This window comes from Varroa destructor, unplaced genomic scaffold (assembly GCF_002443255.2).
Source record: "Varroa destructor unplaced genomic scaffold, Vdes_3.0 BEIS01000006.1, whole genome shotgun sequence".
Classification (NCBI taxonomy): domain Eukaryota; kingdom Metazoa; phylum Arthropoda; class Arachnida; order Mesostigmata; family Varroidae; genus Varroa; species Varroa destructor.
The window spans coordinates 8,405,321-8,420,399 of NW_019211459.1; the positions used below are offsets into that span (position 1 = coordinate 8,405,321).

General features: G+C 39.4%; 1 protein-coding gene across 2 annotated transcripts; it reads right to left on the bottom strand.

Moving 5' to 3' along the window:
- Positions 1-8,325: 8,325 nt before the first annotated feature.
- Positions 8,326-14,414, bottom strand: LOC111252615 (beta-1,4-N-acetylgalactosaminyltransferase bre-4-like). 2 transcript variants are annotated; one of them, XM_022810808.2, is made up of 6 exons: positions 13,809-14,414; positions 11,444-11,974; positions 11,110-11,340; positions 10,804-10,929; positions 10,257-10,369; positions 8,326-9,872 (listed from the first exon to the last, which is right to left on the bottom strand). In XM_022810808.2, the coding sequence occupies exons 2-6, from the start codon at positions 11,774-11,776 to the stop codon at positions 9,689-9,691; spliced, it is 987 nt and encodes a 328-aa protein (XP_022666543.1). In that variant the 5' UTR covers positions 11,777-11,974; positions 13,809-14,414; the 3' UTR covers positions 8,326-9,688. The 2 variants fall into 2 exon arrangements, with proteins under 2 accessions (XP_022666543.1, XP_086830020.1); XM_086973894.1 differs by lacking the exon at positions 11,444-11,974 and having other exon boundaries at positions 13,809-14,397.
- Between the last annotated feature and the right edge of the window lie 665 nt (positions 14,415-15,079).

Consider the following 15,079-nt stretch of genomic DNA (forward strand, 5'->3'; position numbering starts at 1 on the left):
TTTTTTAATCTGACATAATATTTATTTTGCATCGACTATAGATTGACGAAGATCAAGGTATAAAACTTGCTACCCCTTTAAATCTGGTCAACCAAAGCATATTGAAATTAAAGGTAGTGACGATTATAGGCAAGTTCCCGAAAAGAATCCTTTAATCCAGATTATGCAAGAATTACAGGTTCAAAAGCTCAGTTTGATGAAGATGATAAAACACTGGACTGCTGAAGATACTGGTCATCACTATGAGAGCTTCTACACAGACAGCACAATGGGCGATGGAGATTAGCTTCATGATGTTGCACTTGAGGTTCAGTATGATCTCTATTCTGTTTGCGGTAGGGGCATATTTGTTCACTATGCAACGCTTCATTAGTTTATGATTGACGAGTGGCGAGCTGACACTTATAAGACTAAAAAAAGGGTAGAGAGTTTCCTGTTGACATAACTTGGAATATTACTCATAGGTCTTGGCCTAGACAACGAGGTACATGCTATAACATAGCTAAAAAATAGACTCGGGTTGTTTTATTCCCTCTTTCATTTTACTTCCCTTAAGTTGAAATATTCAGCAAAAAACAGCTGATGGATTTTTTCTTCAAAATTAATTTCGTTTTTTTTTCAACAAGCCGGACTATCTGAGATATTATAGTGAAGGTTTTGAGATCCAGAAAATCAAATTTCATAAAGCGTATTTTGATGGATACTTCATGGCTTGCATTGAAGAATTAAAATCCATATAAGGGACCCTCAACTCTATCAGTGGTCTATTGGCAATTACAATTCCTACTATATATATTGAGACGTTAGAATTTTTTCTTGGCCCGTCTATTAATTATAGCTACATACAAAAGTTCCCCTAACATTTGCTATGATTCATCCTGAGGATGCAAGCAAAAGGCTATTTATGCTCAGATAATTTAATCAGCTGAATTATAAGCTGGTCGCCTTTGAAGATTATACAGATGTGCATACATATATAAGGAATGCATTGAATATATACACTTACGGATCCACCTTTGGCAAGCATTAAGGTATAATGTATAGTTCAGTATTTCTATACCTCCATACGGTGGAGAAGTCTGCGAAGCTTTTTCCCTTTAGCTATGTATATATACCGCGTGCTACCCCGGTTTTAAAAAAAGCAGTCCAGCAGTTTCACTTCAAATTGATCACCGACTGGTTTCGTTCGTAGCCGACATGAGTATTACTGTGTTCTGTAAATCCTTTTGTAAACGCTCGTGTCGAAATTGGTTAGTTTCCATTTTTTCTGATAATCTTAGACTGTGAAGTTAGCCGACAGCTGATAACAACATTGCCGTTTGCCCTTCCATGTTCGAGGTGGGCAGCGGCGATCTTACCTATTTTGTATTATTGTTTACCGTTTTCAGACACTTCATCACCACAGCGACGAGAACAAGGCACGGGTTTGCAATAATCTGGAGCCTATATGTCTACGGCATGTCGACAGTTTAAAGTAAATTGATAGTAACTATATGACAGCTATTGGTTGATCCAGGGGCGTATGTGGCCTTTTCGAACATTTCATATATACGCATGTAAATTCATTCTATGCCGCGCTCATTTCAAGTAATAGATTCATTGAATATTTAACTGAAACCGCCACAGCAAGAACGATCAAGATATTTACTTTTATGATAATTTATGTATTATATATATTATGACCGCAAATACCGGTTAGCCATACATAGGAGCGTATTCTTCAAAGCGTAGAATGTAGTCTGAGTTAAACTTGATGTGTTTTGTTTACATTTTTAGAACAAAAAGAGGATGGATATGATGTGTCTACACCTTCGCAAACGATCATTCAAATACTCGGAAACGACTTAGTTAAAGTGGTTACATATTCACTTACATTTTTTAAGTAACTTGCAGCAAAAGTTCTCAGAAGACGGTTTCAGAAAATACTTTACAAAAGCCACTTGGGCGGTGCGACATCTAGACGCGCCTCTAGATTTACTCATTGACACCCTCTTATCCATAGACCAGGTTGAGACGTACTTTGGATTTATTGATACGTCTGTCTACTTTGATTAATTAACAGTTATAAAACGGTCTGACGCAGATTTTCCAACAACTGATTGTGTTTATGTCTTTGCAGTCCGTTACACGGGTTTTTTTTTCTCACAACCTTTATTAATGGTAGACAGTGTATGAAGGCGCCGCATCATTTACCTTAGGTCAGATTCTTCATTATTTGCCAACTGGAATTTCTGCTTTGAACTTTCAACTCTATTGAAATCTTGCTGCGCATGCATGTGAGTAGTTTAAAAAATGTATATACTATTATTATAGCTACATTGTGATATTCTGCGATAATTAGACATGACTTTGATGCAGGTGTTTCCTCTAGAAAACGGGTAACTCAACTTCTTCCAGTAATGATGTAGCTTACAACCGAACTGGTTAGAAAAAACGATAATTAACATTTCAAACTTCGGATATTATGTAACTATGTTAATTAAAATAAAGTTAAGGGTATATTTTGGTGTTCCCAATACAGATACACCATGTGATTTCATCCAAATATATTTCGCTAGGAACCTGCCATTTTCAGATTGTCATAACCCACCTGAGTTCCCTAGAATTTTGGACCATAATGGTAAATATGCATAGCGCGAAGCCGAGCGGCCTTCTTTTTGAAATATTTATAGATTATCCTTTCATTATTTCACTACCATTATTATTATTATTATGTGATAGAATTATGCGAAAATTAACAAAGTATTTGTAGACCGCTGGACAATTCCGTGTATATATCTGTTGTAACTGTAGCGCGCGTCGTACGGTATAAACAGAGGTTGGTAACTGCGACAGTTGCTGCCTTTTTTCTACATCCCTTCTAATAATATTCCTTAATCGAGAGGTTTGTGTCAACATTGCAAATTGGAAATCCACTTTATAGTCAGTGTTTTTTCGCTACTTGAATTCGATTCGTAATGCTCGCCGGTTTCTTTTCTAGCTCGGGATTTCCTACAGGACATTTGTAACTTCCTCTGTAGACCTATCAGCCGTGGGTTCTGTCATGAGCATTGCAGTTCGGATGGAACTTGCTGTGGCTAACGTCCTCCGTGGGTTAGTAAGGACGAGCTGAAATAACAAGGTGTATTGCACGATGAAGCAGTATAAATGTTCATTAGATAGACTCAGGCCTGTGATTTTTGTGCAATCAAGTAGACTGTGGCCTAATTAAGTTGTTATTCACTTCACAGAGTACCTTTCTGCAGGCCCTTCATCTTTCAGGTAATTGCAGATACTTGCTGCTTGAGGATACTGTTAGAGGTTTCGCCGGTTTTGGACGTAGTTGAAATGTCTCAGCACCGATACCCCTAGGCCGTTTAGTAGCAGGAACTACGATTATTATACATCGCGTTATTTTCAGTAAACAATAATACAGTTGGAAAATATTTAGAGAAGTACTGTGCAAGGAAGAATACCCCTAATACCGTACAATAAATACGAAACATGGGGTCGCCGTTTCATCGAAATTTCTATGGTGGCCCTCTGCAACTCGTTCGGTTGAATCGATAAAGACTGTCTACGATATAGCTCCTTTTCTGAGTAAGCGACAAAAAATATATCGGAGGAACAATATCAGATAACTACTGTGCGTCGTATGATAGAGTAGTTTTAATGACCGATATGGATATAACTTCTTTTGTCAAGAAAATTGTTTCGACATGTCACAAACAGCCACTCTACCTTGAAGGGATATTGTGCTATTACTAAAGTGTCTATATGTTATTTATTTCGAATTGTGTAAGGCGGAGTCGAACTAACAATAAGACAAGTCACGCTATGGAGCGATTTTTACAAATATGCAAAATCTAGTTACGTAAGCCCTTGTATCTCAATCTCCACTATCGCGGTCCTCTTATTAGTTTACTCCAGTTTCACACCTTTCATACATGTTATAGATACAGATTTGCGAAAACGGGTAAAAACACGTTTTCGCAAATCAATCCACCCACCATGCGATCTAAAGGTCTCGTTGACTTTTAAATTTCAACAAATGAATTTTGCAACAATGAAATACAGAAAAGATAAGCAACACTTCCCCTTATATGTGCAAACTGGTTCCACGGATTCGAACCAGGACCTTACGACTGAGACTACCGTGCTTCCATGTACAGTCGCATATTTAAGTATAGCAAAACCTTCGAAGCTTTTGCGTTGCAATGTTTTATGAAGAATCATCAAACATGGCTACTTTTATCCTACTTACCATTGTGATCCCTGAGAAAGTTCAATTTTTAAATACGGGTACGATAGGCCCTCTTCTAAGCGAACGACATTATAATAATGTGAGTGCGATAGTTCTACTGTCGCAATGGAACACGGCTGAATTTCCATTTGTGTTTTCCAGATACGCGTTAACAAGTTATCAGGACGAGTAGAAACAATATACACATAGATGTATGTATAGATGGCAGTTCGACCGTCGAACCGTAATAGTTCGTTGTAAGCAATTCAACTTTAGTTTTCCAGTTCTATGTCCTTGATGTGAACTGTCAACCCAGTTGGACAACTGTATTTTCGAATCTGGCCTTAATGGTCTTTAATAATCTTTTCAGTACGGGTGCCAGGGGGACGCAGATAACTTAGCCAAATCAATGAACTTGTTGGTAATATGCATGAGGCTAGTGGAAACTGATTTCGAACGATCCAGATACATATATATAATCGTTGTATTTTTGTTACTTCGTTGCGTTTTCAGCTCGAACATCGTGTACTCAATGTTCTCAAGTCGAGAAGCAGCAGCTGCCTCTCAGACCGATTTGTATTTACGATAGCTCGTATCAGTTTTTATCGATGTAACCAGCACTGCGTTCACGTCTATCTTTGCATCCCGAATGATTACTGACTGTAAGGTTGTTCGCAATGTTTTTTTTTCACACACAACACGACTCGTAGTAAAGTATGTGTGTATAACAAGCGATAACGATTCGTTGCGGTAACTCATATAATTTTCTTTGCCTTTGAGGAAGGTCACTTCGATTCGTTTTTAAAGTCCTTGAACGGACAGTTTACGCACTCGGCACGATCTGACTCATCACTGACTAGACATTTTGGTGACTGATGTTTCTTCAAAGGAACGGAGCCGACGTTGTTTAAACGGACGTAGATTCGTCACGGCGTCAATTTGGCTCGTAGGTACGATTTTATATTCTTAATTTCTATTTCAATAGGACAGAAACGACAAAGTACTATAGTATACATGTCACTGAATCAGCGGTCTATAACAAAACGGTTGTATGTATACGTAGATTCCAACTATTGAGCGGAGATGCCGTCTCGAACTTTCTGACAAACAGTTCATACTAGACATTGCGGCTGCGGCCCGTCGTAACGTTATGAAATTTTGCGAATGAAGATTAGCAGAACCGTGGTTCGATCGAAAGGCTGGTTGCGTTGAACCTTCTTTTTAGCTAACGTAGTTAGTAACATCTCGTATACAGTTATTTGGTACTCTGCTGTGCAGCTATGGAGGTTCTACACATTAAATCCAACGATAGTCAGATATCGACTTTATTAAGGGCTTCTTTTAGTGTTTGTGCAAGCTCGAAGATGCGTAACTGGAACGTTACGGTGGATGCAGTCACGACGCGTGCGAGCGTATTTCTTGTCAAGCTACCAGCCATTACGAAATAAACAGGCTTAATACGAGCACAACATGGCGCAGTCCTAGTTTCCTGAAACTCTCATTAGAAAATTCCTGGCGTACGACAGGAGGAGGAACAGTAAAAGCCAGTGAGCGACTGGTCCCGCATAAAAGTTGGTGGGTCATGAAGAATTGCCGTTATTGGTAGCCATTTATTTAAACAGTAATAGTGGCCTCGCCTAGATATGTACATAGATGTATTTGATTTTTGTTGAATGTATTACAAGAGATTTCATAAAATGAACAGTGGACCGGTATGAAGCCTCGACGTCAAGGAACCAGAGGACACTGACGGTCGCACGTTCATCTAGGGGGCCGTCTGATGTCACAACTGAATAGGTATCATGTAGGCGTAGTCATATTTACCTTTAGTTAGCTATAGACAATGGAGTAGACAGACTGCATTACAGGCTACTACGTGTGCCGGGTACTGTGTCATTGATTAGTAAAAGCTCGGGCGTATTTGACCACCGGAAAAAGGTGAAGTTGTAACGGGGCATCATCGTTAGAAGTTTCGAATCAACGCTGTTTATTTAAATCTCTAAGGAAATATACTCATCAAGGAAGCTAAGCTACGCGACAAGTCGTAAAGCCAACGAAACTGTGCGGCGTCCAGGAATACAGGAAGAAAATCTACACTAGCTTAAGATCTTTTGCAGTCGATGCCGCGATTGCAGATGCTAATAGAGCCAAGCAATAATCTCATAATAATCCATCTTTAGGGACCCAATTGTCGAACCCTACAACCAGTAAGACTGGCATCTTTCTGCTGTGCCGAAGGGTCTTGAACTTGATTGCTGCAGTTTATAAAAACATATACGCTCGCAGCAGGACATATATTACTGTCTTGCTTATCTGAACGTAACATAAAATGTAATACGTTTTCAAAGCTTTATACGGTCAAAAAACGGGTATTCAGTTCAATTTCTTCAGCTTTAGCTCATTCGGACCATCCAGACGTCAAAAGAGGCCAACTCTGGGTGTAAGCTTTGGGCTCAAAATATATGATATTCGAAACACCCGTAGAGCAAGTCAGCCTTGAATGTTTTTGTCGAGTGATCGTTTCCGTTGCATCTTCAAAACTCAAGTTATTTTAGCCCATATTGGCAGTTACTTTCTCTCTCTCCACGTATATACATCTCCCAAACTGGAGCTACTTCCCACGTATCTACGGAACATTCGTTGGAGTGTTGAGAATTGAATGTATCCCTTGTAAAAATGACTTCCCCTGACAAGAAAATCTTGTGTACCATTGACAAGCGCCATTGGCATGGTTATGCCAACGTCCAGAGTCATCTATATTCGAACTCAAATATGTGCAAACCATCCTTGAGATATCCGTTTGATAATCGGTAGGGGGCAGATACACTACTCGCATCTTCGTCCAGTTTGAGAAATAACATATGTCAACATAAATCCGCCAATGGACGGCCATGCTCGATAATAGATACATGTAAAGTTTTTGTGTTCTCTCGTTTCCCAACCAAGACAAGCTAAACATGACAAATGCAGCCCGTTTTTTTTTCGATTATTCATTGGACACGTGCTCCGACCGTCCATATCGAATTCAACGAGATTGAGTTACGGGACCACTAAGCATGGGACATCTCCATATCATACGCACTGGCTGCATTTTGCTTTCCGGTGGAACGGGATAGAGGTTAGCCAAGGTAAAACTGTTATGGTTACACCGGTGGAAGCGATTTGTTTTGGAAGACAGATTAACTTTTATTGAAGTGTCTCGATCCCGAGGGCGTTCAACTGAAGTGCTGTAAGTAGAAAATACCCTTACTGACAGAATCAAGCTACGTTATCTGTTAAATGTTATACAAACTATATATACATTGAATTTGACAGAACCCCTTAGATAATGAGCGTGTTTACATATTCTAAAAGTAAATACGCCAAACACCATTCAAGCAGTGGGAAAATTCGCAACCCCACCTAAGTATCTCTTTGTTCTGGGACGAACGGGTCCTTCCGTTAGAAACTCGATAGACAAATTGATATAAATTGTTTTCGAACAAAATGATACAAAGGATCTAACCGGGATCGACATACGATCGTGTACGAAAACGTCATATTCTCTTAAGAGCACGTAAATGGTAAACACCGAATAGGGCTTGATCTATTATTTCGTAATAGTCTGTTTTTTGGTCGAGTAGGGGCTTGTGTGAACTTCTAACAGTACATGTGTTGTCAATATTTTACTAAATTTACGTATTTTCGCCATTTGAGCAAAGACAAATACTGAACGTCGTGGTGCAAAATAGAGTAGGTTCCTAAAAGCAACGGTGCGCGAAGTTTTTTTCTGATCCTAACCTAAGGGGTACAGCATTGATTCTATTATTGTTAGTGTGCAGTACCCATGATATGTGGATTAAATTGAGATGAATCTTAGAAATTACCTCTGTAATTGAAGAAAACCATTGGAAATCGTTCCGGTTTTGCCCAGATAATGCCTTAACAGAATGAAGACATCTTTGAAATTTGGATAGTAACCTCAACGCATTCGGTTTTAATTAAATCACCACATTCAGGAGATTCATTATTTTTTGGTCGAGGTCCCCCTGACCGACTCATGCACGCGTGAAGCTTCGATAGAGCCGCCTTAATCTATGTAGACATAAAAATAATAACACGAGTGAACAAAAAGTATTCGTTTTATTATCAACAAATACAGTTATTAACCCTCTCAGTAATTACGTGTATAGAACTTATACAGTTTAAGACGTACACGGACAATTTTCTTAATATACATATTTATATTATGTTTTCATGGGGGCATTTGTACGTATGTAGTGAACTTCAAATTCGAATCAGCTAAAGTGAGAAGAAAAGTTATAGTAATTGCAGTATGGTGCAATCACATTATTACTGTATAATACTTAATAATGGCAATAGTTATGTAGTTGAATGATTACGACATTGGGAAGTCATAAAATGGACTTGACGTCATCATGACTTGCCGATATTAAAATTTTATCATTTGGCCTTTGAAGCAAATAGTAAGAAAATGAAGTCAATATCGCGCTGACCGGCCACAAAAACTAAAGAGGCACACAAGGTTTACGTCAATGGGATTCATCATGTAAAATTTGGTGACGTATTCTTTCTACGTAAAAGCTGGCCAGCGTTTTCTAACATTTCAACGAACTCGGGCCTTTATGATCATGGGTTCGCAGCGCTATCCACCCCGTTGCCGCATCAAGTAGGCCCTCAGCCTGTCGAGGTATTGGGCTGTCTCCTTCGTCTATTGTGGATTCATTACTATATAGTTTCTAAATAGTTGTAGTAGGCATATGAATAATTAGAGATATTTTCAGTACAGGAAGCAGCTACCACGTTTCGTCATCTTAGCATCATGACTTATTATATAGTAACTAATTAATCATTCGATGTCCGTTGATAGTCACAGATTTAGGTAGTTGGCGTATTTTTTCGAGGCTTGAAACCTTTTCTATCTATATTTTCTTTTTAGCGCCACTGAATTATTGTCAAAAGTAAAATACGCTATAGACAGTCGTGTAACTCCTATCGAATCGATAAGGTAGAAAGCATCACAGAGGTCAGACGCTAGTCGTATGTTCACGTATGAAGAAGGTTTGCGATCCTGACTCTTACCGATGCCGCTAACGTAGGCACAAACGTGAACAGAAAACGAACAAACGAATAGGACAAATTTCCTATGCGACGTCCTGTTACGGCGCCAAACTTACTTGATTGACAAATCTGTTTACTAACATTTTACGTTTACGAACCAAATAAAATCACCCTCGTTGTCGCGCTGAAAGCAAATACGTATGTATGTATGTGGAAAAAAAAAAACGAATACAAAAAAGTAGCTTCTGACGACAATTTTATGCACGTTTCTCTATCGCTCCATACATATTTACAGGGAAAGTTCGAACTGGATATGGTGTTGCGCCTTGATGTCTATAACGACCGCTATTATACGGAAAGCCGTGAAGAATTCTAGCAAGATTCGGTAAGAAATGGGCGTTTCGATCAGTTAGAAAGGCTCTTGTGAAGGTGAACGGTGATCATTGTGAAGAGGGGATTTCGGTTGATCGAGAGCACATCGTAGCGTAGGTCGCTTAAACCATCGTATTTCCATTTGGCTTCGGTTTCTAGCAGCAGAGAAAACCGGCCGGGGTTTGGTGTTGCCTTGCCGTGGCTTAACATTGTATACCTTGATAACATACAGACATTTGTATATATTAGGATACTTGATCTAAATCTATAAACTGGACCGTCGATTCGGTTTAAACTGTACCTATCCAACGTTGTATGTTATACAGAATTTTTTTTGGCTGATATAGAAGAACAACGATGTGCCATCGTAGTCGTGCAGTGTAGCACAATGTATACATTAATGTGTGTACTACGCTATCAGTGCGAATGCAAACAACAAAATCCGTACAACAAAATGATGTCGAGCTGCTTTATGCTTTTGGAACAAGTTTCATATGTATAAAACTGCGGTGTAGATTATCTATATATATATACATAGTACTCGGGGCGATTAGGCATGCGCAGTGGGTCACGGATATTAGGATAGACGCTGAAAAAATACCTGGATATATGAGGCGGCCAACGAGAGATCGTAAGACCAGCCAGACGTAGACGCAAAGCTAAGTCATCGTCCTCGGCACCCCAACCCCAGAATCGATTGGAAAAGCCATTCACCTGAAATACGGGACGTTAAAGCATATTCTCCTGGTGCTAGCAAAATTCCAAGGAAAACGTTCCTTACCGGCAACGCTAATCAAACGAACCCCCGAAGACTGATGCTGATAATAAATTTATGACTACTTTAAAGACTAAATACGATCTATGTAAATATATAAAAGATATTTTGATCGCCTTATTGAAAAAATCTGTATACAGTAGGTATTTTAGAAAGTGATAGTTTACTACGCAGTTCATTAGGCCGCTTAAAATAAGTTTCGTAATTGCCTGGACGTACTTTCGATTTGTAGCATACATTCAACATTGTAACAAAAGATATATTTTGTAGACTTGTTATGTTAAAAGATCTAGGGATCGTCAGGACATGCCACAGGTTGTCCTGTGTCGTTGCACGAAATAAAAACGAAACAAGTCCTAAAAAACTGCTTCACCTTTAAAACGTGTTCGCGTTGCATAGCAACCACACCTCCAAAGATGTTACTGTATGGTACGACGTAACGAAACGTATCGATTGCCACGCACATATGCCGTGGATGGCTGCTACATGCATACGCATTCTGTAATTTAAGAATCCAAGTAATCTCATTTAATTCGGAACACAGACTTCTTCATTAGTGCATGGTCATGCAGCATGAACCTCATCTGTACTCCGTGGGTCCTTCATTTTTATCAGAGCAAAAATTACTACAATCATCATGAAAACAAAACTTTACCAAATGATTCGAATAATTTGTTACCTGTGGATTTTCCGGAAGCAGGTCCACATCATGAAAAATAAAACAGCAGAAATTGTCAAAATCTCTAAGTGCCTCACGGAAGCCGACATTGAATAGCATCCCTCGGTTGAACTGGCCTTCCTTGTCCTGTTGAATTATGTATATCGCATACGCAATACCTTGCCCGGCAAGGAAGTCATGCATATGTTGAATAAATAATTCGAGGTGTTCTGAACGATTCCGGTAAGGTACCTTTGGAAATATACAAAGTTAGCTTTCTTGCTTTTGTGTCTATAACGATAGTAACAATTATGACTGAGTCGTTTATGAACCGAGATCATTATTATTGCTTTACCACAATGGCTGTGCGATATGCTGGCTCGCAGCCTTCCGGTTGTATTAGCGATAGACCGCTTTTATTAAAATGTTTGTTAAGTCGCCTTTCGAGTGATCGCAGGTACGCCTCATTAACTATCCGACGAACGGGACCATAGTTGCGACTGTTAGGGATGAGCTCGCAGTGGCCTTGTACAGGCACGCATGACACCACATCATCAAGAGACGTGTAGGACACACCCCAGCCTGTGGGGCATCGAAGAGCTAGTAAAAACAGGATAACGGCTATGAGCATAAGCCAATGTTCGCACGCCAGTGCGCGAATCTTGCTACGTAGTTTGGAACTACCCATGACGAAATGAGGTTCAACTGTTGCTGTCGTAGATAACGGCCGGTCGTCCGGAAACTGACCTACAGGCCTTCTATCTTAGCTGGCCTGAATTTTTACGTGAAGTCAACGAAGCACCGAGGATTGCGAAGCTACTCATTAGGAAGAGGTTGCAAGTGGCATAAGCGAATTCTCACTCCACTGGCCACGCGTGCCGACAGACTGCAATGAGTTACAGTAGAAAGAAAAGATTTAGACGACAATTAAAAAACAATTTGTCAATAATTAGATAAATATAGAGAATATTTGTTTCTCAGACGTATATCGTTTTTAACAATGCAAGTAAAGTGTTCGTTTGATTTGACATTGCTCATTTCGGGTTACCCTATATCGAAACGTGGCTTTAAAAAATCTTGAACGTCGGCTAAAGTATCCAAGGGCAAAAATAGCAAAAGTTACTGTTGAATAAGATATACATCGAAAACAGAGTTTGATCTCTGTATGGAAGATGACGACTTTGTTTGATGTTGTGAACGAAACAAGCATTTATATATATAGACGCTTGAACAAGTTAATATATATACAAGACTGCTGCTTCCTGCAAAGACGACCTTCACCGTGAGCAACCATTACAAAAGCAACTCTCTCTATTTATTTATGACCATTGCCTAGGCAAAAGGCGTCGGCGCAACACCGTATGTATCATCGTTCGTATTCTTACCGTACTTCTATTGTACAGGCTAGCCCGAAAGTACCCTTTCGTGTTAGGACATTATTCGGTCCCAAAGATGATAATCCACTTGTTTGAGTGCGCAGCGGGCGGCAACGCAGAATATTTGATGTAGCGCTAGACATGCGGTCTAGACACCGTTGTATCTGGCTCAGTCACAAACCATGAATAGTATTCGTGTTTTGTGGGTCACGAGGCAAAACGTTGGTAAATAATGCCTTTACCTAACCACGCGACTCTGAAGGACGTATCAAAATCGAAACGTCAATGAGCGAACATTATCATGACTAGCGAGTCATGTATATACGAGTTTCTATTGCTATTTACAGTTCTCAATGAAACTTTGCATTAATCATATAACAAAACGAGGTGCGGGGTTTATAGACGGTCGCATTGCGACAACTATTGTACACCTATCCTACCACCGGTACACATCGATACCAGAGAAAGGCTTCGCTAAAGAAGGAATCTCTTCGTGATAGAAAACATGGAAGCTCGTTATTTTAGCGCAATACTATATTTGAAAGCATACTATATTAATTAACTATTACTAATGAATTAATTAGACGAGAATTGGTTGTTAATTAAACCCTTCCCATATAAAGTGCAGCGCAGCCCAGCCCAGTTATGAGAGTAGGGTATTTTTATGTGCCTTATCTATGCAAGCGAAAATCATGCATATTGCCGTGTTGTTCTCTGCTATATTCCGCCGGCGTGTATTGTCACGTCTTGGACGACGTAATGAACAGTATGTAATACGTTCTACCGAGTGTTTATCCTTCTTTTTTTTTTTCTTCTCTCCGCTCGCCTTTTGCGTTATTAGTATATTCAAGTTACTAGTGTTAGCATTATGTACTTCATTTCTAAGCGCCTCGACTTGTAGCGCATGTTCTGCTTTCGAACTCCACTTCACTTCCAATTCAACACACACTTTATCCTAGAGTATTTTGAGGCGAATAGAAAAACGTAAGTTATTATAGCGTTATTAAATGTAAAGTGGTAAACTACTATCAATTTAAGATGATAGTTTTTGTCCTGTACTTTTTTTGTGGGCTAGATATGTATTTTCGACAATGACAACAATATTACCTGTATCTGCATTGATCACTTAAGAAATTGGCATTCGTTTTATCCGCTAAATTCACATATTAGAACAATCTCTTATTGTATTTAATCTATCAAAGCTCATCTGATAAAAGCTTCAACTCACATGACATTCAACTCAGGAGAATATCAATATGAGGTCGTTCAAAAAATTATTTCAACAACTTCCATGCTATATTGGCTTCAGTAGAAACTATTGATTCCTCCAACTTCGATTCTCACCTTCTTATCAGGTCGCCGACACAACAGGGGCCCTCACATTTTCAGGACCGCATACAGATGAATGTAGAAAATTGCTTTTCAATAGGCTTTCACTACGAGATTCCGGCTCCAAGACATACCGTCGTATGTCCGAACAGCGCACCCACTGCACGCTCGCCTAAACGCAATGAAAATCTGTCTAAATCACAAGAACTAGATAATATCTAGTCAACTTATATTCGAAGTGTATGTCCAGTCCAACGACTACAAGCTCACGTAACTTCACTACAGGTTCTCATTGGTGTACCTTTTTTTAGCTATACTTTTTTGTAAAAGCGTGTCCTAACATAACACATAGAGCAATATACAACATTCATACACAAGCCGGAGTTCCGCCCACTGCTTTAGACTAGATTTAGAAATGCAACCAGCTACGACTCATCCGTCAGATAGGCACGTGTCTTCGAGAAAGAGTAAGGGTACGGTTATGCGAAGGGCGGGCAACGGCAATGCGTCCCCTTTGAGAAATAGCTAAACTGCAGAAGCTGGACCACCAACTAGAAAAAAGGGGGCACATTAAAACGTTCCAACATAGATGATGAAATGTCCAAATCGTTTGTTTGTACAACTAGTTAAAAAAAGTATCTAAAAAAAGGAAAAAAAGAAAGTATCTAAGAAGCTAAACGACGAACGGTTTGGACGTATTTAGTTTTAGGGCGATATAATTCAATGAGCGTTTGTGCCATAATAATATTAAGAAAATATTTTTTCCGGGAAAGGGTAGGAAAAATGAAACGAGAACGTATACCAAAGGAGAGGGTACACATGCACTTTTACCCGTTGGATGAATCAACAAACAAGTCGACCTGAAGACAGAATGGTCTCATGTGCGGCTCGCCGACGAGTAGCATCGAAAAGTCAATTAGAGCTTTTACTGTTAAAAAACCAAAACGATCAGACTCCGTGATTTTCAATAAATTGGACCGTAAAAGTGCTGCTGCTATTTCCGCAGCTCTTAAGTTCTATTTGGCAAACGGCATACATTAGACTTAGCTTTAGGACGGACGTCATTATAGTTATTGGCAATTAAGATCGTCATGTAGACACTGAATACACATGTTTGGTCACTCTTAATACGTCCGAGAGCTATAATTATTTGCCCATATTTACGCTAAGACGTACCAAAACGACAAAGAGGGTCCTGATGGCTTTAACAACTGAACACATGCTGCATGTGAAAGTCAAACGGATGCGATGGGGCTGTCTCTCAAAAAAGAAAATCAGAACAGGGT

Coding starts and splice junctions, on each gene's coding strand:
- LOC111252615 (XM_022810808.2), bottom strand. CDS start 11,776: ATGGGTAGTTCCAAACTACGTAGCAAGATTCGCGCACTGGCGTGCGAA. Junction 10,930..11,109: donor TGCTTCCGGAAAATCCACAG/GTAACAAATTAT, acceptor CTTAAATTACAG/AATGCGTATGCATGTAGCAG. Junction 9,873..10,256: donor TGGCCGCCTCATATATCCAG/GTATTTTTTCAG, acceptor TATGTTATCAAG/GTATACAATGTTAAGCCACG.